General features: G+C 52.4%; 1 protein-coding gene across 1 annotated transcript in view; it reads right to left on the reverse strand.

Annotated features, from left to right (window-relative positions):
- Nucleotides 1-23,724, reverse strand: part of LOC113960456 (SH3 and multiple ankyrin repeat domains protein 3-like) — a gene marked incomplete at its 3' end in the record, with an annotated part of 71,816 nt that overhangs the window by 11,614 nt on the left and 36,478 nt on the right. The window contains exons 4-8 of the mRNA XM_027670049.1: nt 15,825-15,933; nt 8,193-8,344; nt 7,295-7,462; nt 6,129-6,245; nt 4,806-4,883 (exon numbers count right to left, since the gene is read on the reverse strand). Of these exons, the coding sequence (XP_027525850.1) occupies nt 4,806-4,883; nt 6,129-6,245; nt 7,295-7,462; nt 8,193-8,344; nt 15,825-15,933 (624 nt within the window). The remainder of the gene's footprint in view (nt 1-4,805; nt 4,884-6,128; nt 6,246-7,294; nt 7,463-8,192; nt 8,345-15,824; nt 15,934-23,724) is intronic.

Consider the following 23,724-nt stretch of genomic DNA (forward strand, 5'->3'; position numbering starts at 1 on the left):
TTCCCTTCCCTGCACACGCTCCAGCCCCTCCAGGTCTCTCCTGTCTGGGGGGCCCAGAACTGCCCCCAGGATTCCAGGGTCACTTTTACCAGCACAAGTGACCAAGGGCACCACAACCAGAGCAGCTCAACAGCAGCAAAGACTGAACTAAGAAACCTTGTTTACCTATATCACCATTACCTACCCCAAAATATCCACAAAAAAACCCATCCACCACAAAAACCTGCCTGGATGGATTTAGCCTGTGGGGGGAAGGCCCACAAAAATGCAGCAATTAAAAGTACACACAATTTTCTGACAGAAAAGCAGCAGCTCTGACTGTTAAATTTCAGTGAAACTAAAAGGAATTTGAAGGCACTATTTTTAAACCCTGCATCTGATAATCCTGCGTGTGTAGGAATGGAAAAGTTCACGCAGGAGTGTCACGAGGACAAAGGAACTTGTACAAAATTGACATTTACTGCTCATTAAGAGCCTTGTCTGCTCTCCTCAAAGCTCCCCCAGGCGTGTTTGGGATGAGCCAACAGCAGCGATCCCACGGCTCCTCTGGCACACGGATCAGGCAGGGGAGGAAATCACGACCTTAGGTCTCAGCTCAATACCTGAGTCACGTGCTCACATAAACAAACAAACCTTTGGATCAATAGGAGAAAGAATTATAAAGGTTTGTTTGGGTTTTTTTTTAACAAAGGTATCCCATTGAATTATCTGTTGGTATTTAAGACTTCCAGCACTGGGCTTACATTTTGATAGGTCCTCATAGCCATCTCTGTTGGCTGGAAAATCAATAAACCCCCTCAAAAATAAGAAGCTCACATGTTCATATTTATACCTATATCTGTATTAATATTCATATGTTTGTATATATTTCTATATTTCTATATTTTAATATATTTTTATGTATTTCTATTTCCCAGAGCCCACCTTGGGTCAGTAAATGACCCCTGAGGGACACAAGGAACCACAAATGCTGCTGAGGAGACACAGAAAAAGCCACCTTTGGTTTTGGACAAGCGGCAGGACTTGTGGAAACCCCCAGGGGAGAAGGTTCCATCCCATAACTGGATGGTCTTTAAGGTCCCTTCCCGACCCAAACCGTTCCACGATTCTAAAATCTGCCCTTATGGCCACTGTGGGTGACCCACAGACCCTCCAGGAACGCACAGAGGTAGCGGAAGGAACCTCCAAAAACTTTTCCAGACAAGCAAGATCCGCCTTCCCAGAGGAGTGGTGGAGTCCCCATCCCTGGGAGTGTCCCACAGACGTGTGGATGTGGCACTGGAGGACGTGGTTTAGGGGTGAACGTGGTGGTGCTGCTGAGCTGACGGTTGGACTCGACTACATTAAAGGTCTTTTCCAACCTTAAAGGTTCCATCTCGACAGTGAAAACACAAAGTTCAGACTCCCATGTCAGAAACGGGAGGTTTGGGAAAGAAAACTGGGAATTCAGCACTGTGACCAAGATAAAACCTGGATGATGCTCAGCAGGAAACTGCTGGTACCTCAAACAGGCTGAAAAACAGAGTGCAAGGCAGGTGGTGACCTGACCATGAGGAACTGGTCTTGTCCCACTTTTTACACGGAGCTAGAGACAACTTTTATTAAATAAAAGGGGGGAAAAATGACCCAGAGGTTCCAAGTGTGGGGTTGCCAGCATGTGACCCCATCAGGGATGGGATTAACCCCATCCCACGTGTCCCTGAGGAAGAAAACACTTATTATGTCCTTAAGACATCAGAAAACCAAGGAGGGAAAGGGAAGCAGGACTTTAGAGGAGCCAAGTGATGAGAAACCAGAGCTGAGCGAGGGTCTTACCCCCAGTTTGCACCAACCAGCTGGAGCAGCTGGGATCGATGGGGAGAGAAAAAAGGATGGGGAGCAGGAATGAACCATTTGGAAGAGCCAGTTTGGGATCCTCCTGCTGTTTACGGGGAACTCCTGACGTGGGGAACAGAATCCCTGTGCTGGCAGCAGATCTCCAGCCCCTCACCACCAGGCAGGCCCTGCTGAGAGGCAGGAGTGGCACAGATGGTCCAGGCTCTTTGATACAAGGCAGGAGAACCAGCAGCTCCCTCAGAGGGCATGGGGAGGGCAGACAGACAGCTTTGAGGTCCCTTCCAACCCAAAGAATTCCATGATAACGATCCAGCTACAATCCAGGCAGTTGGCAGAAGGGAAAAGAAACCCAAACCAATTTCTTTTGACCCACATGGACGCAGCCCTGTGCAGGTGAACCTGCTTTAGGTTGGACTGGAAGATCTAGAAGATCTCCAGAGGGCCCTTCCAACCCCAACCAATCGGTGATTCTTCCCATCCAGTGCATTTCGAGGATGGAATATCCCACCCAAAAAATGCTGTCTCCATCCTTCTGTGAGAAGGATGTATTTGGAAGAGGCTGGGGAGCTTTGGGAGTGCCTGCACCTGCACTGATGGGTGAAAAACCAGCTCAGAGCAATGGAAGAGTGATGTAGGTACAAACCTGGCTCAGGAAAAGAGGGATGCAGACTGCCAGAAGTTGGGAAGACACTCTAGGAAAACTCTGGCCCTGCTCCTGCCTCCCCTGAAACCTGGAGCAGCCCAAAGAGGTGAGGCCACCACCAGCAGAAGGAGGTTCTCCAGACAGCAGGAGGTGACACAGGAGGTGGCACATCACCCCTGCACCGAGCTGGTTTGCCTTGGGGTCACAACCCAGGAGATTACAGGTCCTAAACCCTCTAAATTACTCACTGCTATCTTAAGTCATCTCAGGCCACTGACACCAAGGTATCTCATTAACAACAGCAATCAAATTAGCAGAGGTGTGTGCAGGACAGTGGCCAAGTGGCCGGGCAGCAGCAGAGGGATTTCCATGATTTCTGTGGGTATTGGCTCTCTCTGCCCTGCCCCAATCCCACCCCATTGCCATGGCCATGAGAAGACAGGACATGAGAAAACACAGGGGTTGGCACTGGGCTTTATGACATGGTGAAGCCTCAAGCAGTAAAGGCAGGGAGAGTTTCTTGTTGAAAGCTGGGAAAGTTTCCTGCAAGAATCACGGCTTGGATTAAAAGGGACTTTAAAGATGCCACACCCTGCCATGGGTAGGGACACTTTCCACTACACCAAGTTGTTCCAAGTCCCGTCCAACCCAGCCCTGGGCACTACCAGGGATCCAGGGGCAGCCACAGCTTCCCTGGACAACCTGTGCCAGGGCCTCCCCACCCTCCCAGGGAAGAATTTTCTCCTAATATCTGACAGGTTGCTCCTTGGGACACAAGAGGCTCCCTGGACACACTCAGCTCTGCATGGCCAGATCCCTTCCAACCCAAACCATTCCATGATTCCATGGGGGCCGTGCCAGTGCAGCACAACCCAGCGTGGCACATTTCCAGTGCGTGAGGAGCACCTGCCCAGGAATTCCCTGCCCACCTCCCCTGGGATGTGCTGCCAGGGCAGCCACAGTGCCACACGTGCAGTTGTGTCTGTGATGAGGCTTTTTTCACGTGTGTGATGGAAGCACAGAATCCCAGGATGGTTTGGGTTGGAAGGGACCTTAAATCTCACCCAGTGCCACCCCTGCCATGGGCAGGGACACCTCCCCCTAGACACTCACAAGGGCTGTGTGACACCATCCTGGTCACACCTGAGACTTGGTGGCCTGAAACCTCCTCGACCACCACTGAAAGAGAAGCAAGAACAAGCATTTCTAAAGGGCTGATAGTTACTGAGCTCATCTGCAGCCCCAGAGCTGGGCTGGCAGTGGGACACTCACAGACACCCTCTGCTCTCCAGGGACACCTGAGGGGCAGCATCAGCTGGACACTGAGCCACAACATTCCTGCAGAGTGCTCAGGGAAAGGACTGTGCTGCAGCAGGAGCACGGGCACAGAGGCTCTCCCACTTTGTAGGAGAAGAGGAGAACAGAGCTGGGATGGGAAGAGACCTCCTGCCTCACCTACAGCATCCTGCAGGAGCTCCCTTCCCACAATTTGCAAACTTAGGGGAGGAAAAAGACGGAGAAAACTACCAAGTTTCCCTTTGCCACCTGTGTTACACAGCAGATTTCCTAGAAAGCCATTCCAGAGTGTCACTAGAGCTCCTCTGCCCTCATGTTTGACTTCAGAAACTCAGGTGTGTTCATTTCTGTGGCAACACTGTCCTTTATTTCTGAGGAATCTGCTCCTCCTCCAGGGATTCTGCTCCTGCTCCAAGGACTCTGCTCCTGCTCTAAGGACTCTACTCTTGCTCCAAGGACTCTACTCTTGCTCCAAGGATTCTGCTCCTCCTCCAAGGATTCTTCTCCTGCTCCAAGGATTCTGCTCCTCCTCCAGGGACTCTGCTCCTGTTCCATGGACTCTACTTCTGCTCCAAGGATTCTTCTCCTCCTCCAAGGATTCTTCTCCTGCTCCAAGGATTCTTCTCCTGCTCCAAGGATTCTTCTCCTGCTCCAAGGACTCTGCTCCTGCTCTAAGGATTCTGCTCCTGCTCTAAGGATTCTGCTCCTGCTCTAAGGACTCTGCTCCTGCTCCAAGGATTCTCCTCCTTCTCTAACATTTACATTCCTACAGCCATCAACAACTTCTCCTTTCCACCTCCACGACACACAGCCAGACAATCCAAGCTCAGTGTCCCACCATCCCACACGGCACCACCTTCCCAGCCCTTCCCACAGGTACCACGTGCTCTCCTCCTCCCTCCTGCTCTGGCCATTCAGCCGGGGCCAGGACAGACATCCCGAGCCAGAGGGTTTGTCCCCAGCCAGGTTTGAGAGCTGCCCTGGCTGGGGCAGGTCCCTGGGAGGCCGTGGCCCAGCACCCCCCCCTCACCTGGAATGCTGTCTGGCTGTTGTAGTTCCGAATCTCCTTGCTGGCACCACGGAAGAGGAGCACCCGGGCACAGCTCTCCTGGCAAGGGGAAAGGGAAGAGACCATTAGCACTTGAGAGTGGTGGCAACACCCCAGCCAACCCCGGGGGCCACCGAGCTCGGGAAGCTCCCTTGGCAGGAGCGAGGAGGGACGATCAGCCCCTGTGAACTGGGCATCCCCAGCCCCCAGTCATGGAATCATGGAATTACAGGATGGTTTGGGTTGGAAGGGCCTTATAGATCATCCAGTTCCAACCTCCTGCCAGGGGCAAGGACACCTTCCACTAGACCAGTCCATCCTCAGGGGTATTGGCACTGAGACCACCACACGTTCCCAGGTACTGCTGTTGCCTAAAGCTTTTTGTTGGTTTGGAATGCTCTGTGCTTCTCCATGGTGTTAATTCAACGTGTTTATGAGCCCCTGAACCCTTCAATGCCCCTCTCCCTCCCACCCCCGTGGGCAGGGACGTGGGTCCAAGAGCCCACGATGTGCAGAGGGAACCCACCAGGCCACAAACCATCCCCCACCTACCACTGGCAAACCATGACAGGCCTCAGTTTTTAAAGCATGGACACCTCAGAAACTGGAAATTCCCTTTATAATAAAAGCTCACATAACACAATGGATAAAACTGTCTAGGAAGGAGTAAACCCTCCAAGAGAAATGCTCAGATCCTGCCCTGCCCAGCCCCGAGAGCAGCGGGGGCGTGAGATCAGAGGGGGCTCTTCCACCAGCCTCAACTTCCCTGAGCTGAGTGAGTGACCACACAGAAAATGGGACAGAGATGGGGCCCTGTGCTGCTTGCACATTATCCAGAATTCTGAGATTAGCAGGAAGAATTGAGGGCTATTTGTGAGCAGGACAGGACCCCAGGCCACGTGCCTGCCCTGGAGAGGGCTGGAATCCACAGGATGCGCCAACCTCAGATTGAATGTGAGCTCCATGGCCAAATTAGAAGCCCCCACCCAGCAAAATTCTCCCTCCCAGCCAGTTCCAGGGACCTGCTGCGAAGCAGGAAAAAGGAACTGGAAGGAAAATTACAGAGCAGGTTTGGAAGCAAAGCAGCAAAACATCTTGGGAAGGGAACAGATCAAACCACGGCCACTTGACTCCTGAGAAATCCCAAATCAGGCTGGTGCTACCAACACAAACAGCCTCTTGGACTGCACTCAGAGGAACCCTGTGGATCTGGGAGCAGCAGGAGCGCTGAGAGCGGCCCCAGCTCTGTGCCATCTCTGTCTCAGCCAGGATGGTGCCCACCTGCCGTCCCTGGTGCCCCCGTACCTGGTTGTAGAGGGCACAGATGTGCAGGGCGGTGTTTCCTGAGGCATTCTGGGCAGTCATGTCGGCCCCATAGAACAGGAGGTGCTCCAGGTGCTGGACGTGGCCGTAGCGACAGGCCTGCTCCACAGCCAGGGTGGGAAAAAGGGAACAGGGGAGAATCAGGGAGCGGCAGGAAGGTGATAAATAAACCCCAGAACATCCTCTGCTGGGTCCAGCCACGCTCCAGAAGTGCAGCCAGGCTAGAGCTGTAACCCAGACTGTAAACATGGACATGCTGCTGCTCCTCACAGCTCCACACACTTGGGCACTCATGGGATAAATCACCTCCGGATCTATGGGAAAATCTGGGACCGTGCTGGTCCCAGAGCCTCCTCCAGACTGGTGGCTGTCTCAGTGTGACTGCAGGTGAGAGGAAGCCCTGAGCACACCCAGGCCAAGCAGAGGACAAGGCCTCACACCTCTGGTTAACTGGTGCATTTTCCTCTCCCTCTGGTCCATCCCAGGCCCGGCAGCTCCCAAAGATCAGCCAAGGAGGACGGAGGCAGCAGAGACACTTGTATCCATAAACTGCCATCACAAACACCTCCTGTTTTTCATTCTCACCCGTAGCTCTGCCAGGACTCATCCCTCTTGGAGGGGGTAGACAGCAGGGGGGTTTTGGGAGGCCACAGGCCCAAAGACAACCTGCCCTCCAACATGGGCTCATCCCCCTTCACCCAAAGGGAGAAGCACAAAGCTGGCTCAGGTCTCCTAACCCCCAATCTGTGCCTTCCCTCTGCCAAATCCACTTGTCAATGTGTAGAACAGGGACAGGCACAGCTGGGTTTGGAACCAGGATGCCTCAGGTGCTGGAGCAGGACCTGAAAGCATTATCCTTTGAGCCAGGCATCATCTGGGGAGGATTCCAGACACTTCTGGGGAGGAACCCAGACACTACTGGGGAGGAACCCAGACACTACTGGGGAGGATCCCAGACAAAAACAGCCGGAACACCAACCTGGGATGGAGACAGAGCTGGCACAGCATGTTCAGCCCCCACCACCCCCACCAAGCAGTGCCTCCGAAGCCCATGGCACCTCAGGGGATGGGAGGACCCCATCCATCAGCCCCAGGACAGCGGTGACCCGGGTGGATCCCATCCCATCTCCCACTGGATCCCATCCCACCTGGTGGATCTCCTGCCAGCCGTTCTCGTCCACGCAGCCGAGCCGGGCGTAGTCGTGCAGCAGGAGCTCGCAGCAGTACGGGTCCCCCCCCACCATGGCACTGTGGTACAGGGGTGTCAGCCCCCGGCTGTCCTTGTAGTCCGGGGATGCTCCCAGGTCCAGCAGTGTCTGGAAGAGAAGAGCCCACCTCGCCCTGCAGCTCCAGGAGGAAAACCCTTCCGCCGGGAAGGGAAGACCAGCCAGGGATGCTCTGGCCACCCCCCTGTGCCCACGAGGCACCCCGTGGGCAGCACCAGAGGTGCTGTGCCAGGAAGGGCAGCCAGGGGTGGCTCTGGGGGTGCAGGGAGGGGAGGGTGTGGCAGCAGATCTGCAGTATATGAGAAACTGTGGTTCAAACATGTTTCAAAACGGCTTTTTGTATTTCTGCAAAGTCACTGCTCCTTCTTCCCGACACCCTCTGTGAAGGACTCTTATCTCCCATGCAGGAGTGTCCTGGGAAGATGTCCTGAGGTCTTCTCACTGGACCTTTTTAACTCCTTCCTATAGGTTGTTCACCCCTTCCTGCAATTGGTAATTGGTTGCTCTGTGAATCCTCCTAACCCTATAAATGTAACCCCCCTAACAATGAACTCTCTCTTGCCTCCTCTCCACGTCCTGTGTGCTGTGTCTGTGGCTACCATGGGACCACATGGGTGGAGAGAGGGGAGAGCACCTCTCCCCTCCGGGCTCGGGACCTGAAGAAACCCCTGGTGCTGGAGTCCCCCCTCCCTATCCACCTCAGCCGTCAGAAACGGTTCCTCAGATGGAAATGGAACTAGAACTGGTGCGCCCCACACCATATGGGGAAAGAGATCCAGAGGAGGGCAGAGCCCAGGGAGAGCCCCCCTCTCGCACTCACCAGCAGCGCGGCGTGGTTGCGGCAGCGCACGGCCTTGTGCAGGGCCGTCATCCCCTCCCGCGTCCGGAAATCCAGGTGGGCTCCCCCGTTCCTCAGGGCCTTGATCATCTCCGAGCTGAGCTCCAGCTGCGCCGCCGCTGTCAGGGGACACTCTGGGAGCACGGAGAGAGACGTGGGTGAGGACCACGGGGAGCCCACCCCTCACGGGCACCAGTGGGGCCCAGCGGGACGTGCCCACCGAGCCCCGTCTGAGTGAGTGTGACCTCAAACTGAACGGGAGCCAGATCAGCAGCTTCCACCCAACGAGGTGCTCCTGCCCACCCAGTCATGGGGAGCTGCTCTGTGTGGGGAACAGGGGGGAAACTTATCACAGAATCCCAGAATATGCTGAGGTGGAAGGGAACAACAAGGATAATGAGGTCCAACCCCTGGCCCTGCACAGGACACCCCAAGGGTCACCCCCTGTGCCCCAGAGGATCAGCCAAACCCTCCTGGAGCTCTGGCAGCCTTGGGGCTGTGCCCACTGCCCTGGGGAGCCTGGGCAGTGCCCAAACAGCCTCTGGGGGAAGAACCTTTCCCTGAGATCCAACCTGACCCTGCCCTGACACAGCTCCAGCCACTCCCTGGGTGCTGTCCCTGGTCCCCCCAGAGCAGAGCTCAGTCCCTGCCCCTCCTCTGCCCCTCCCCAGGCAGTTGGAACTGCACTGAGGTCTCCCCTCAGTCTCCTCTTCTCCAGCTGAACATACCAAGTGCCCTCAGTCTCCTCACACAGCTTTCCCTCAAGGCCCTTCCCCATCTTTGTTATGGAACAGGTTTGGAAGTAAAGCAGCAAAAATGTCTTGAGAAGGGAACAGATGAACCCAGGGACCCTTCTGTGGCCACCCGCCCCTCGAGATACCCAAAATCAGGCTGGTGCTACCAACAGAAAGAGCCTCGTCCCAGATGGGATTCCCACAGAAGAGAGAGGCAGGAAAGCACTGAAAATTTAAGGAATGGCAGAAATGCCACTGCTGGCCATGGGATATGGATATACCATTGATACAACGGGGAGAAGAAAGGGGTGGAAGTGTCCCCGACCAGCTTCCTCCTGAACAAAGCATGGATAAAGGGTTGCTGTCCTGCTGCACATCCAGAACCATCCCAGTATTCCCAGGAATGCCCTGAGTCCCTTCACATGTCCTGCATGATTCTCACATCACCAGGAGCAACCTCCAACCACCCAACCCTCACCCCAGAGAGGGAGAACACCTCCCAATATAGCAAAAATAACTATTCGAATTACAAAAATGGTTTGAGATAGAAATTAAAAAAAATACAAATATTCACTTCAAAGCACTGCTATTAACTAAATTTTGAAATGAGATGAGAAGGTTGGACAAGGTTCTGTGGCTCTGCTAAAACTCTCTGGGGTTTGTCTATAAGACACCAATATAAAAAAAAAGATTAGTGAAGATCGTGGTCAAGAGGGTTTGTCAGTGAGAGGAACCACCAATAGATGTGAACATTAGAGCTGGGTCTTCTACTTTATTTGTTATAAATTATATTTATTAACTATAAAATAATAAATATTTATTATAAAATATTTATTATATTATAGAATAATACTTATTTTAAAATAACACCTATTTTATCTTTATGGAAAGATAAAAGTGACAGAAAAGGCTTCAAACCATCCCTGCAGTCTCTGTTATTAACACACCAAACTCAACTGACAAATCTATCCCATTTTCTTGGGTCCCAAAAGACTGAGAAAGGTCCAAACTGGGCGTTTCTGAGGAACTGCAGCCAGGAACTTGTTCCCTAAATCTATTGTAACCACTAATCCAGGACTTTAGTGATTCCAGCCTGCTGATTCTTGGAGAATTGTGAAGCCAAACAAATGCTTAAAGTAATTAAGGAGTGAGAGCAGGGGATCCCCAGCAGAAAACAGGGACCAGCCAGGGAAGACACTGCTCAGGGGAAGGGACCCATTCGTGGGTGTGGGAGGGAGATGTGAGATTTCGCGGGAATATTGTGGGCACAGGCCCAGTGCTGAGACCTGGGGAGGCCCCCCTGGAATCCTAGGGGCAGTTCTGGGCCCCTCAGACAGGAGAGACCTGGAGGGGCTGGAGCGTGTGCAGGGAAGGGAAGGGAGCTGGGAAGGGTCTGGAGCAGCAGGAGGGGCTGAGGGAGCTGGGGGGGCTCATCCTGGAGCAAAGGAGGCTCAGGGGGGACCTTCTGGCTCTGCAAGTCCCTGACAGGAGGGGGGAGCCAGGGGGGGGTCAGGGTCTGCTCCCAGGGACACCTCCCACTATCCCAGGTTGCTCCAACCTGGTCTTGGGCACTTCCAGGGATCCAGGGGCAGCCACAGCTTCTCTGGGCAACCTGGGCCAGGGCCTCCCCACTCTCACAGCCACGAATTCCTTCCCAATATCCCATCTCTCCCTGCCCTCTGGCACTGGGAAGCCATTCTCTGTGTCCTGTCCCTCCATCCCTTGTCCCCAGTCCCTCTCCAGCTCTCCTGGAGCCCCTTTAGGCCCTGCAAGGGGCTCTCAGCTCTCCCTGGAGCCTTCTCTTCTCCAGGGGAACCCCCCCAGCTCTCCCAGCCTGGCTCCAGAGCAGAGGGGCTCCAGCCCTGGCAGCAGCTCCACAGCCCTTTTCCTCCCCAGTTACTCATTGTTGTTATTTGTCCTCACATCATTTTGGGGCCACGGTTCCTACTGCTGCTCCCAGTCCATTCTTTGTAATCCAATGGTTTCCTGGTCTCCTCTCCCTCTCCTGCTGTTCCCCAGGTGCCACCCTTGTTAAATATCCCTTGTTAAATATCCAGGGTTGCTTTTCTCTTTCCACAGCCTGAACCATCCCCCGGGTTTGGGTCTAATTTCAGACCAATAGTAAGTTCTTGTGTATAATTTTTTTTTTTACCCCCTTTAAAATGTACCTACAGGAAGCAACTGTGAATTTATTCCTTTTAATGTCTTTCAAAGGCAGTGAATCTTTCCTGGAATATCTGCCCAGCAACCCTGAGAGGTGAACGATGGCAAATGGGGCTGCAGCGGTTTCCGACGTGGCTCTTCCCTGCCTTCTCACTCCAGCAGAAAAATGGGAAGGAGAATATATCCTTCTGCCTCAGCACAGCTTAAAACCACTCCCAAAAGCAGCTTAAATGAAGATACCCAGAGGCTGGAGAGGCTGGAATGCCACATCATCCCACGGGCTCTGCTGTCACGGTGCCACCACAAAGCACAGGGCATTTTATGGTGCATCCAGGTCATTAACTGGATTAAACTCTGCAGAAGAACATTTCTCCAAGCAGGGGAGCCCAGTTTGCCTCGAGGAGCTCCCAGTTCAGCCCAGGCCAAGTGCTGAATTCAGTGGGAAGAAAGTGGTTTCCAGGCTCCTGTCCCTGCTCCATGTGCCTGTCCAGGCGCTGGGGCTGCCCCTGGCACACAGGGCGTGCTCAGCTGCCACTCTGCCACAGCTCCTCACCTTCCCATGTGGAGAAAACCAAATTCCTGGCATTATTCCTCCTCTCCAAGAGCTTATCCCTCACCTCCAAGAGCAGTGGCCACCACACCATGGGGTGGTTTTACCATGGGAAGCTTGGCCACAACTGTGGCAGCTGAAGGGGGACAAGGGATCCCTGGGGGGTAAATCCCAGGCACCCACAGATGGTTTTGGATGGAACAACCACACCAAAGGGTTCTGTGCTCCAACAGGGAGGTTTCCCTGCAGCCCTGCAAGCCAGATTTAAGAGCAAACCCCATTGAAAGGCAGCTCCCAGAGACCCACTCCCAGTCAGGTTCTGTCCAGAACTGGAGGCACAGAAGGCAGCTCCTGAAGTGCCTCAGCCCTGACACAATCAAAGTCCAAGTCATAAATCACCCCAGATCCCCAGACAAAATCCTTCCCACTCTGGAAGAGGAAATTAAGTATTAAATTAAAGCTGTTCTTTCTCTCTGTGTCCATTCTCTGCTTCCACCAGTACTGGCAAGGAGATGGTGCCCTCCAGTGTGCCCTCCCTGGCTTCATTCTCATTCCCAGGTTTCCTGTGTCTGGCAAGTCCTGGTGTCCTTCCCAGTTTGGGCAAACCAACAGCCTCCTCCTTTCATTAACCTTGGGGATGGCAGGAGCTCTATTTGGAGACTCCTGAGTTGCAGAGTGAGACTTGGTTTAAGCCCCTTGAATATCAAACAAGACAAAATATTCCTCCATCCCTCCCCCTCGGCTTAGGGAACGTAAAGACAGAGCAGGAAGGACACAGAAAATTACATTTTCACTTCACCATTCACTAAAATCAAACTCTCCTCCACATATGTTCATTTATTTTCTCCCAGAGAGAGATGGCACAGAAAAGGATCACGACTGACAGGCATCAATCAAAGTGTTTCAGGAAAACCTGCAGTGGGAAACAAATCAACTGAGAAAATCGTGGAATTACAGAACAACCTCAGCTGGAAGGGACCCACAAGGATCATCAAAGTCCAGCTCCAGGCCCTGTACAGGACCAAGAATTCAACCATGTGCCTCATATCATTCACTTGGTGACAACACCGAGACCTCTTTCAGAAGGTAGAGATCCAAGTGTCCTTCCTAATCTTCCTTTTCCTCATGGGTTTGCACACAGAAATCCAACCTCAGGCTCCATCCAACCTGGCCTTGGACACTTCCAGGGATCCAGGGGCAGCCACAGCTTCTCTGGGCAACCTGTGCCAGGGCCTCCCCACCCTCCCAGCCACAATTCCTTCCCAATATCCCATCCAACCCTAATCTCTGTCAGTTTAAAGCCATTCCTCCTTGTCCTGTCCCTCCATCCCTTGTCCCCAGTCCCTCTCCAGTTCTCCTGGAGCCCCTTTAGACACTGGAAGGGTTTCCATGGCTGCTGCCATTGTCCTGAAGTAAACGCAAATCTCTGATCAGACCTGCAGGTTCCACAAGGCCTTGGATGGAGGAGTTCTTGGAGCAACTAGGACCAGGCAATCCCAGGACCAGGAAGGGGAGAGATGGATCCTGGAGGATGTATCTGAGAGGCTTCACGCTGGGGGAAGGGACACACTGCTCAAAAAACCTCCTCAAAACAAAGCAAGCTCCCAGGCAAGGAACTGCTTAGAGGCTCCACTTCATCCATCATGGGATGGGTTAAGGTGGGGGCAGGACACAACCCAGGAGGAGGAACAGGAAGGGAAACCCCTCCAGCCCCTCCACCCAGCAGGAGCAACACGGGGGTGCCATCCCAGTGACACAGAGTCACCCCTGTCCTCCCCAGAGCAGGGCCCAGCAGGAAGAGCTGTCCCTGAGGAATGACAGGGGAAGGCAGCAGCCTGTCTGCTCCCCACACTCCTAAAGTCCTCCTCAAAATGGAATAGCGACATGTAAGTCACAAAAAATGACAGGGAGAGTGGAGAAAACACCTTCAAAGGAAAGGCTGGAGGAGTTGGGCCCCTCTTTAATGAAGGAAAGGCAGACTGAACGTTGCCTTGATCTTCAATAGGGAAGATCAAGTGTAATGACACCTGGAAGCACCAGTTTAAATGGGAGAAGAGTTTTAAACAGCCAGGGTGATTCACCAAATAACCAAGGAAAGGCAGGGATCTTCTGTTCCTCGAATCAGGAGGGATGACTTGCTGGAAAACACGTTGAAGCTTTGCCGAGGGAACACAGAGCGACACGTGGAGGGAGAGGAGCACCCTGAGAGATGCACGAGGTCAGGGCAGGGGGACAGCAGCTCCATCTGCTCCTGTGTGCCAGGAAGCCAGGAACAGTGATCAGCAGCTTGGTGTCATTCTTGCATGTTCACGAAACAGCTTGCAAAGCAAACAGGGATGAAGGGTTTCTCCACAAGGTTTGGCACTCCAGGAGTGAGGTGTCCAAGACTCCTCCTGCTCCAAGGGTCTGTTTTCATAGAATCATGGAAAGGTTTGGGTTGGGAGGGACCTTAAAGACCACTCAGTTCCACCCCTTGCCATGGGCAGGGACATTTTCCACTAGCCCAGGTTGCTCCAAGCCCTGTCCAACCTGGCCTTGGACATTTCCAAGGATCCAGGGGCAGCCACAGCTTCTCTGGGACACCTCTGCCAGGACCTCCCCACCCTCACAGGGAACAATTTCTTCCGTATGTCTAAGCCAAATTTCCCCTCTTTCAGTTTGAAGCCATTTCCCCTTGTCCTGTCACTGCAATTCCAGCTGAACAGTCCCTCTCTTGCTTCCTTGGAGCCCCTTCAGACACTGGAAGGGGCTGTGAGGCCTCCACACAACCTTCTCCTCTCGCAGCTTCCACTCTGGTTTTGCCCTCAGTTGTGAGCCAGATCCAAACACCTCTTTGGCTCAGGTGTCTCTCCTTCTCCCCTTCTACATTTAACAGCTCTCAAGAGCCTGTTCCTTCCTCCTGTGACAGAACACCCTGGTTCAAACCTCACCAGACCCAAACCTCTCACGGCATCTTCGCACACAGGACTCGGCATCTCCAACGTGATTCCCTCTGGAAAGCTGCATCAGCTTCAGAAGGGTGAGGAGCTTTCTTTACAAAAAAGATCCCTCAAAATGCTTCCAAGGTCTTGGACAAAAAGGAAATCCCCCTGGAGCTGGGCTGTTTGGACACTGTTACTGGCTGAGTTTCACCCGAGCAGTTGTTCATGACGACACTCTGGCAGGTTCAGGAGAGGCTTCACCAGCAAAGAAACAACACAAACACTGGTTCTTGCCAGAGTTTGGCTGCACCTTTCACCTTCCCAGCTCAGGGAAGACCATTCCCAACAGGAATGGAGGCAGCCATGGATATGAGAGATTAATGGTGTGAGTGACATCACACAGCACCTGATCTCCGGGCTGGAAAACGTTCTGGACCCCCTACATTTCCCAGTACAGAGATAAAGTGTTTCAGCAACAACCTGACAAACCATCCAAGTGAACCAGAAACACAGAAAATTAATCATCTGACTGGAGGAGGGAGTTGGAGACGTGCCCGTGATGCTCACCCAAAACTCCACAATAAATACTAATAAGTTGCACTTCTGTAAAACAGCAACAACAAAAGCAGTAACTTCTCTCTCACAACAAGAGTAAGAGATGGAGGGAAGTCCTCCCTGGCTACTCCTTGGTTCCCAAAACATCTGGAGTCTGAGTCTTGCTTCTCACAGGCTGGAACCTGCAGAGAACCTGACCAGCCCTTGCTGGGTGAGCTTTGCTCAGAAACAGGAAAAATAAAGAAATGAAGGGAAAAAAAACCCTGATGAAACCAGAGGCCAAGATTTTGTTTTCTTGATGCCCAAAATACTTCTTGGACCTTCTGACTGTTTAATGGACAGACCCATAACTTGCCCAACTTTTCAGTCCAGAGGGAGCCTCACCTTCCCCAGAATCCCACTGAGGGATGTGTGGACACACAGCTCCTCCATGTCACGCTGTATTCCCAGACTCTGGACCTCTGACACATTAACCATCTTCTCCCAGGAGTGTTCTGCACCCTCAAGCTCCCAAATTCCATAAGAGGACACACTGCTGAGAGAAGCAGCTCACACCTCCCTGTTCCAAACTCACCGATCATGAAACCCCCTCAAAACCAACCCCTGCCCACAATTCCCACTGTGTCCCCTGGGCGCTTTCTCCTGGGCCCCTGCTCTGCCATCCTGCCCTCCCTGGAGCAGCCAGGCTCACCTCCAGTATCCGGATCATGGAAGTTGGGGTCCAGTCCCTTCTCCAGGAGCCTGCAGACCTTCTCCGCGTTCAACATCTGCACGTACTCCATGAACTTCTTCAGGTTCGCCTGGGGGACACACAGCACAGTGTTAACCTCCCAAAAGGAGCCAACAGGCCACCAGAGGAACATCCCCAACCAGGGGACCTAAGGAAACCATCAGGATAACCCACCAGGAGCCACGGTCCGTGAGGATGTGCCACAAATCCACATGGAAAACTGTCCTTCCATCCCTCTCAAGACTGGAATTACTGGATCAACCCATGGAAATGGTCAAGGGCTGCCAGTTCCCACCCCTGTCTCAAAGAATCTTGTTCTCCCCAGGGCTCTGAGTGCCCAGATTTGCCTTTAATTCCGCCTGGTTGTGGGTTGTTGTTCCCTTTTTTTTCCAGTTTTGGAAAGCTCTGCTTGATGAAAACATTACTTTATTAAATTTCTAGACTCTAGAAATTGTGGCTCTGCCAGGCAGGAGGCAACACTTGGACGGGCTACAGTGTGAAAACACCCATCTCACACACATTCCAGATTTCCAGACCTTTGATTGCAGCTTGGCTGGGGTTTTTTGGGTTTTTTTTGAGCTTATTCTAATTCAACTCTGCAGCAACCGACTTTAGGAAAGGTCCCTGGAAAGTGTCTGACACAGCAGAAATGCTGAGGGAAGGCTTTGGGAAAAGGTCCAATCAACTGGTCAGGCTGCAGCCAACAGGTCTGAGTAACACAGATTTCACACCCGGTGGGAAAAAACCCTCAAATTCCAGCATTTTCTCCCTAATTTGATATGGAAAAATTATCTCTTTCATGAAGCAAAATGAATTCCAAAACGCTTCACTTCAATTTCCACTTTTAAGATTTCCAGTTGGAAAACAGAAAAAAAAAAAAAAATCCTGCAAATACCAAACAGGATGAGAAACATGTTTAGTTCTTAGAACAGAACTGGGGCCACAGGATGGTTTTGGGGGGAAGGGACCTTAAAGATCATCTCATTCCACCCCCTGCCATGGGCAGGGACACCTTCCACCAGCCCAGGTTGCTCCAAGCCCCATCCAACCTGGCCTTGGACATTTCCAGGGATCCAGGGGCAGCCACAGCTGCTCTGGGCAACAAAGTCTCTTCCCCAAGGCTTCCAAACCAAAGTCTCATCATGTATTATTTTGCAGAATATTTTGATTTTGTCAAAAATTAATTTTTTTTGGGGGGGAAGGAGGGAAATTATTACTTTTAGAACAAATCCCGTAGATGAGCCTGCAGATCCCAAAACTTGGGAGCCACAATTTCATCAGGTGCTACTTTTCTCTGACCCACCGAGGGGCCCACGGTGAGAACTCAGGTTTCCACATCCCCCAGGTGAAACTTTCCATGGATGAGACAAAGTAATGCTGGGCTGTGAACCTGCTTTAGCCCAAACCCAGCCTGTGTGTGGTCAACCTGCAGAACCAAACCTAAGCCATTTATAGCCCCTTTTCTCTGCAATCAGCACCCTGGAGCCAGGCCACAAAACAGATTTAAAAGGGTATCAAGGTTTTAGGGCAACTCTGCTCCTCACAGCCCTTGGGGTGGGATGGAACCTACACAGGCACAGCACACAGACCACTCCAGGGGCACAAAAGGGTTGGGACATCTCCAGGAGGTGCTCCAGGCAGAACAAGCAGTTCCCATGGCACCAACACTGATCACAAGTGCAGTGGGAGGACAACTGGAGTCAGCAGTAACAAGACACAAGCCCTGATTGTTTGGGGGACAAGACATCCCCCCCTCCCAACCCTTCCTTCTCCCCCAGGTTCCCTCCTGTCTCACAAGCCCCTGAAAGCAAAACCCCCCTCCTGTTGCCTGCAGAAGGCTCACAGCTGTGCCAGCAATAGCACAGACGGGACTTGACAACTCCAGCACCATCTCCGGGATGCCATCCCAAAATGCCTCTTCCCAAACTGCGCAGATTTAACCCCATTCCTTCCACTCCCCCCTGCCCAGGAGCCTCTTCCCGTCCCAGGAGCCGTTTCACCAGCCCCAGGGATGATGCTCCCTGCGCGGCTCCACTGGACCCCCACGGCCAAGAACAGCTCTACTCATCCCAGTGGGATCCATGGAAGTGGTCACGGGACACGTGGAGGTGGGAGCCAAGGAGGGGACACCCCACCACGTGTCCCACCAGCCCCGCACAGGCGGGCACTGCTCCTCGTGTGCTGCTACCAGACACATCCCAGGCATCAGTCCAAAGTTCTCCTCCTGGGATTCTTCTGGTAGCTTCCCTGCACGACCCCAGGGACATGCCCACCCTTCCCAACACCGTGCCCGTCAGGATTTCCAGCTTTCCAGGTGCTCAGGAATTCAAACCGTGGTTTGTTTGGAACACGGGATGCACCGAGTCCTTCCACGGTTGGAAAGGAAGGTGAGGAGAAGGTGCAGGAGAAAAAAAAAGGATATGGAGGGAGACACCCTCAGCCCTGGGATCTGCATGGAATCACAGGATCATTCCAGTTGGAAAAGACCTCTGTGATCAAAGGCACTGTCTCGTTGCTGGTCCCCACAGCTCCACGCAGGCATCGACGGGGCTGCCATGGAAACTCCCTCGGGGGGGAAATCAATGCCCACCCTGCACTTCCAGAGGCAGAACAAAGAAGGTTCATCCACCCAAGGTCTCGTTCCAAATCCACAGCCACGCTTCCAAAATCGTTTCTGAAGTCCACAGACTCAACCAGTTCGTTTTTTCCATAGAAGAATATTCTCTTTCTGTCCCTCTGCTGCTGCTGCCCATCTGCCCTCCAGCATGCTCCAGATGTGCAGCTGGTGCTCCAGATGTGTAGCTCTGTGCCCAGGTCGCTGCAATTCTCAAACTTAAAACACTCCTGGGAGAGGGATGGACACAGTACAGCAATTCCTGATTTCTGGAACCAGATGAAGGTGTTTAGAGGACACCTTCCACTAGCCCAGGTTGCTCCAAGCCCCGTCCAACCTGGCCTTGGACACTTCCAGGGATCCAGGAGCAGCCACAGCTTCTCTGGACAACCTGGGCCAGGGCCTCCCCACCCTCCCAGCCAGCAATTCCTTCCCAATATCCCATCTAATCCTGCCCTCTGGCAGTGGGAAGCCATTCCCCCTTGTTCCAAGTCCCTCTCCAGCTCTCCTGGATCATCTTTAGGCCCTGGAAGGGGCTCTCAGGTCTCCCTGGAGCCTTCTCTTCTCCAGGGAAACCCCTCCAGCTCTCTTAACTTCCTGGTTTCACTGAAGTGAGATTTCAGCTGCACTGAGGGTCTCTCCCTTCTTAAAAGCCACAGGTGCAACCAGCACTGGCACCACAACAGTTGATGCAATATTTGCATTTCCAAGCACTCCTGAAACTGCCTCCTTAACCAACCCAAGCCCTGCCAAGACATCCCAGCCCTGTCCTTTCCCGAGCACTTTACAGACACTTTTCACCAGGAACCAAATGCTGATTATTTACATTTTTCCATGTAATTTTTTCACAGAATCAAAGAATCATGGAGGCTGGAAAAGCCCTCCCAGCCCATGGATCCACCCTGGGCCCCATCCCCACCTTGGCCCCCAGCCCGGAGCACTGAGTGCCACGGCCAGGCCTTCCTGGGACACCTCCAGGGATGGGCACTGCAAACCTCCCTGGGCAGCCCCTGCCAAGGCCTCACCACCCTTTCCAGCAACAAATTCCTCCTCAGCCCCAACCTGACCCTCCCCTGGCCCAGCCTGAGGCCGTTTCCCCTTGGCCTGTCCCTTGTTCCCTGGCAGCAGAGAGTTGACACTGCATGGAAAAGCTTCTCTATCCAACTGCTTTCTATTCCAATTTAGCTCCAAACTCAGAATATCGCCCTTATTTTTTGGACTGATTCACCCAAAGCTGAAAGGAGATCTGAGAAAGTGAGGAAGCTTGTTTTCCTTCCCCCGTCTCTGAATAAAACCCTGGTGGGAAAGGAATGAGATCTCATTATTCTAAGAACTTGAGGGATTTGGGGCCAGGTTTTCAAATGAATTAAGGTGACCAGCCATGAAGAGAGAGAGCAAATGTCAGCCTCCCACCAAGGCAGGAGGAGCTGAGCAGATGCCTAAACCTCTTAAGCAATTTTGAAGTCTCACTAGATCCTTGCTGATTTCCTGGCACTTAAATACCTTTGAGAGTTTGGGATGAGAACCACTCACACAACCCAAATCTCCCTTTGTTTAAGAGATCAGGCAGCTTCAAACACGAAAGATATGTAGTGATAAATTTACTTTTCGCCCTCTGTGCCCAGCACATTCCAGCAACATTTATTTAAGCGATAAAGACACAATTGAAAATGTTACTTTGTTTTCGGGTTAATTGAATTTTGGAATTATCCAAATGTACTTTGATACCAATCGAAATAAGGGGGAAAAAAAATAATCAGAAGCTGGTAAAGGCACAGCATCCCAATTCCTGCGTGCGAAAATTAAACCCCAAATATTTTTATATGAAGCCACAAAAATATTTATACATATTTAAAGCTTCCATAAACACTCACCGGGTCTCCCTGTGAGTGAAATCCCCTTATTTAGTGATTTACAAATCGATGTCTGAACACTGCAGCGACCACAACAAAGTGAGTTTGTTCTGGGGAGCAAAAACCAAAAAAAAAAAACCAAAAAAAACCTCCTGTAAATAAGATTAAAGCTCAGAGTTAGGCCTCACTCTGCCTTTTTAAGGGGTGTTTTAAGTATTTTCTTTCCAGGTGCCTTCACAGGGGGCAGGGCTTGGGGGCTGCAGGAGGTGGGATCTGCCTCAGGATCAAGGGGGTCTGTGAGGAAACAGGGACAGAGCTGAGCTCACACCACCTGGAAATCCTCTGGGAAGTGGTCCCTGTCTTTGGGATCTTCTTCCCTGGGGGCAAAGCTCCAGGAGGAGAAAAAGAAGAGGAGCCTTGTCAGGAGAGACAGGACCCAGAGCCTCGAAGGGTCTCTGCCCTCACCCTCTGCACCCGAACTGTGGCTCTGGCGCTTCAGCTCAGATCCCACCTGTGATAAATAAATAATTGTGATGCGTGAAACAAACGGGTGATGACATCAAAAATAAAACGAACGGATTGTAAAACTTAATTACACCCCCCGTAAAGAAATAAAACAGACCCTTACAAGGTCAAGAGGCCTAAAACCTCCTTACTATCCTAAGAATAAAATATAGTAGAACTTTAAATCTTTAGGCACCTGTTCGTCCAGGAATGCATGAATTATGACTGGTTGTAGAGATAACCCTTTTAGCTTTAGCAAAAACCTGTAGAATGTCTATGTATATGATATAATTAATATGCATGAAGTAGCTAAGATAAATACTAAATGTACCCTGTAGTAGGTGTGCAGATTTGGGAAACTGGTCCCCATCTCCGTCACCCAGCTGGCTGCTTGCTTTTACCATATAATAAACTATTATTCAAAAACCCATAGAAACTCGAGACTTTGATTATCACACCACCCATCCTCACCCAAAATGCCACCTCACAGCGACTCCTGAGCGAGTTTGAGGCGCTTTCCCTTGTTTTTGCAGGCGCGTGGAGGAGGGTGAGGCCGGGAGAGGGCTGGGGCACAGCTCCAGCCGCCCAGCTGGCGGCCGCCCGCCGCTCTCCATCACCCGCCACAGGGAAAATCAGCACCCTCCAGAGAAGAAAAGCTCATTGAGAGCAAAACTGGCGCGAGGGAAACGAGCTCCTCTCTCTCTCTTGAATGGAAATGAAAGGGAATAAATGAGATATTCTTCGCGCGGGGAAATTATCCCGGCGCTCGCTGTTCCCGGCGGGCTGGGCGAGCCAAGCACAGGCACCAGCTCAGGGCTCTGTGGGAGAGGGGAGGCTGAACAAACCCTTCACTCGGGTGTTTCCAGCAATCAAGCAAGGACTAATCTTTTCTCAGGGCCCAGTCTGCCCCCAAAGAGCAGCTGGAATTAAGACAGAGCACGGGAGAGAGGCTGGAGCAGATCCACCTCCCTGTGGGGCAGCAGCAAATGGAGCCATCGATCCCCACGGAAACATCAAACTATCGACATCAAACTATCGACTTCCTGACACACCAGGACGATGTTTAACCACTGTCTGGGCAGCTGCCCCCCCTCTCTGGCAGTGCCCCCCCCAGCAGGGACACCTTCTCCGTGCAGGATGCTGGGGATGCTCCGGGATAGAGCCAGGCTGCTCCATCCGTGTGTTGGATTCGTGGTGACACAGGGGGGTCAGTCCTGAGCAGGTTGAGGGGGCACAGAGCCAGGAGGGGGCACAGCTGACCCCAACTGACCCAGGGGTGTCCCAGAGCAAAGGATGCCACGCTCAGCAATGACAGTTCGGGAAGCAGGAGGAAGGGAGGGATGTTTGGAGTGATAGTGCCTGTCTTCAAAGAATCACAGAATGGTTTGGGTTGGAAGAGGCTTTACAGACCTTCCAACCCAAACCCCCTGCTGTGGGCAGGGACACCTTCCACTAGACTAAGTTGCTCCAACCTGGCCTTGGACACTCCCAGGGATCCATGGGCAGCCACAGCTTCCCTGGGCAACCTGAGCCAGGGCCTCCCACCCTCCCAGCCAGGAATTCCTTCCCAATATCCCATCTGACCCTGCCCTCCAGCAGCTTAAAGCCAAGTCACTACCACCCACGACAAAGCCCTGCTACTCTGGGCTGGCTGAGCACCTGCCCCTGGGAAGCAGGGACTGAGTGCCTGAGTTTTCTTGGGGTGTGTGTCCAGTTTTGTCAGCCTGTTAAGCTGCTTTATCTCACCCCACCAATTTTTTCAGTTTTTCCCTTCTGCTTCTCCCCAGACACACACCGAGACCCAGGGGCTGGTGCCAGTGGAGGAGGGTGGGCTGGGGTCACGTTCTCAGCCATGAGATCCTGCTGTCCTGCCCTTCATTCCTTAAGTTGTCCAGGTAGAGAAGTCAGAGACAAGCAAGAGGTCTGATGCAGAGAGGCAAAACAGGCCTTGTTTGCACCAAATTTGACACAGCAGCTGAGGAGGTCTGATGTGTTCCTTGCAATTCTTGAATCCTTCACCCCTGACCACCTTCTCTTCCCTTCTCTTCCCAGATTCCTTCCCAGCCTCTGTCAGCTCCTTCCTGCTGTCTCCTCCTCCAGTGTATGGTTTGCATCACACCCCCCCTAGGCCAATGCTCTGGCTGTCCCCTCACAGCACCCATAGCAGGAATAGCATCCGGGCTCCCCATCATTCCTTTAAGTGTGTTTTAAATGTGATGCTCCTTTCCCTTTCCAGGTGGTAACATCTCGAGTCTCCTGGCAGCGCTCTGTGGGCACTTCAGTAAATGCCAAGATTTCTCTGCACACGTTTTCCTTTATAAGCACAAAGGGATTGCCCTTTTGTAACATGGATTTTTGTGCACTCCCACTTCCAAAGGGGCTCCTGCAATTCACTGGGAAAAGAAGCCTGTGAGAAATGTCAGTGCCTGCAAATCCCAAGGGGCACAAGGGATCGAGGCTGATCCACACTTGGTACCAAGGCCCCTCATTATTGTGAGCAGCACAAGAACTCAGCTCTCCCACTTCTTAGAACAAGACCACTGGCACCCAAAAAAAGGAGCTATTCATTTCTTGTTTGATCAGTCACAGGTTGGACTCGATGATCTTAGAGATCTTTTCCAATCTAAATGATTCTGTGACTGTTCCAGTGGCACTTAAGAATCGTGTTTCGAGGTCTCCTGCCATTAAAAATCAGAATAAACTCTGAGGGTTTTCATGCGTTGCTTTGATTGGGTTGAGACCATCAACCACAGGGTGAAAGATTTCGGATGTCACAGCCTCAGGACATAATTACCTACAGCCTCAGGACACCCCACCATCCTGTCAGACCTCAAGCCAATCCTGCCCAGCCCTTTAAACCACCACATCCCAGAAAATACAACCTTTCACC

The sequence above is a fragment of the Corapipo altera genome, unplaced genomic scaffold, assembly GCF_003945725.1.
Source record: "Corapipo altera isolate COAL_440 unplaced genomic scaffold, ASM394572v1 273, whole genome shotgun sequence".
Lineage (NCBI taxonomy): Eukaryota > Metazoa > Chordata > Aves > Passeriformes > Pipridae > Corapipo > Corapipo altera.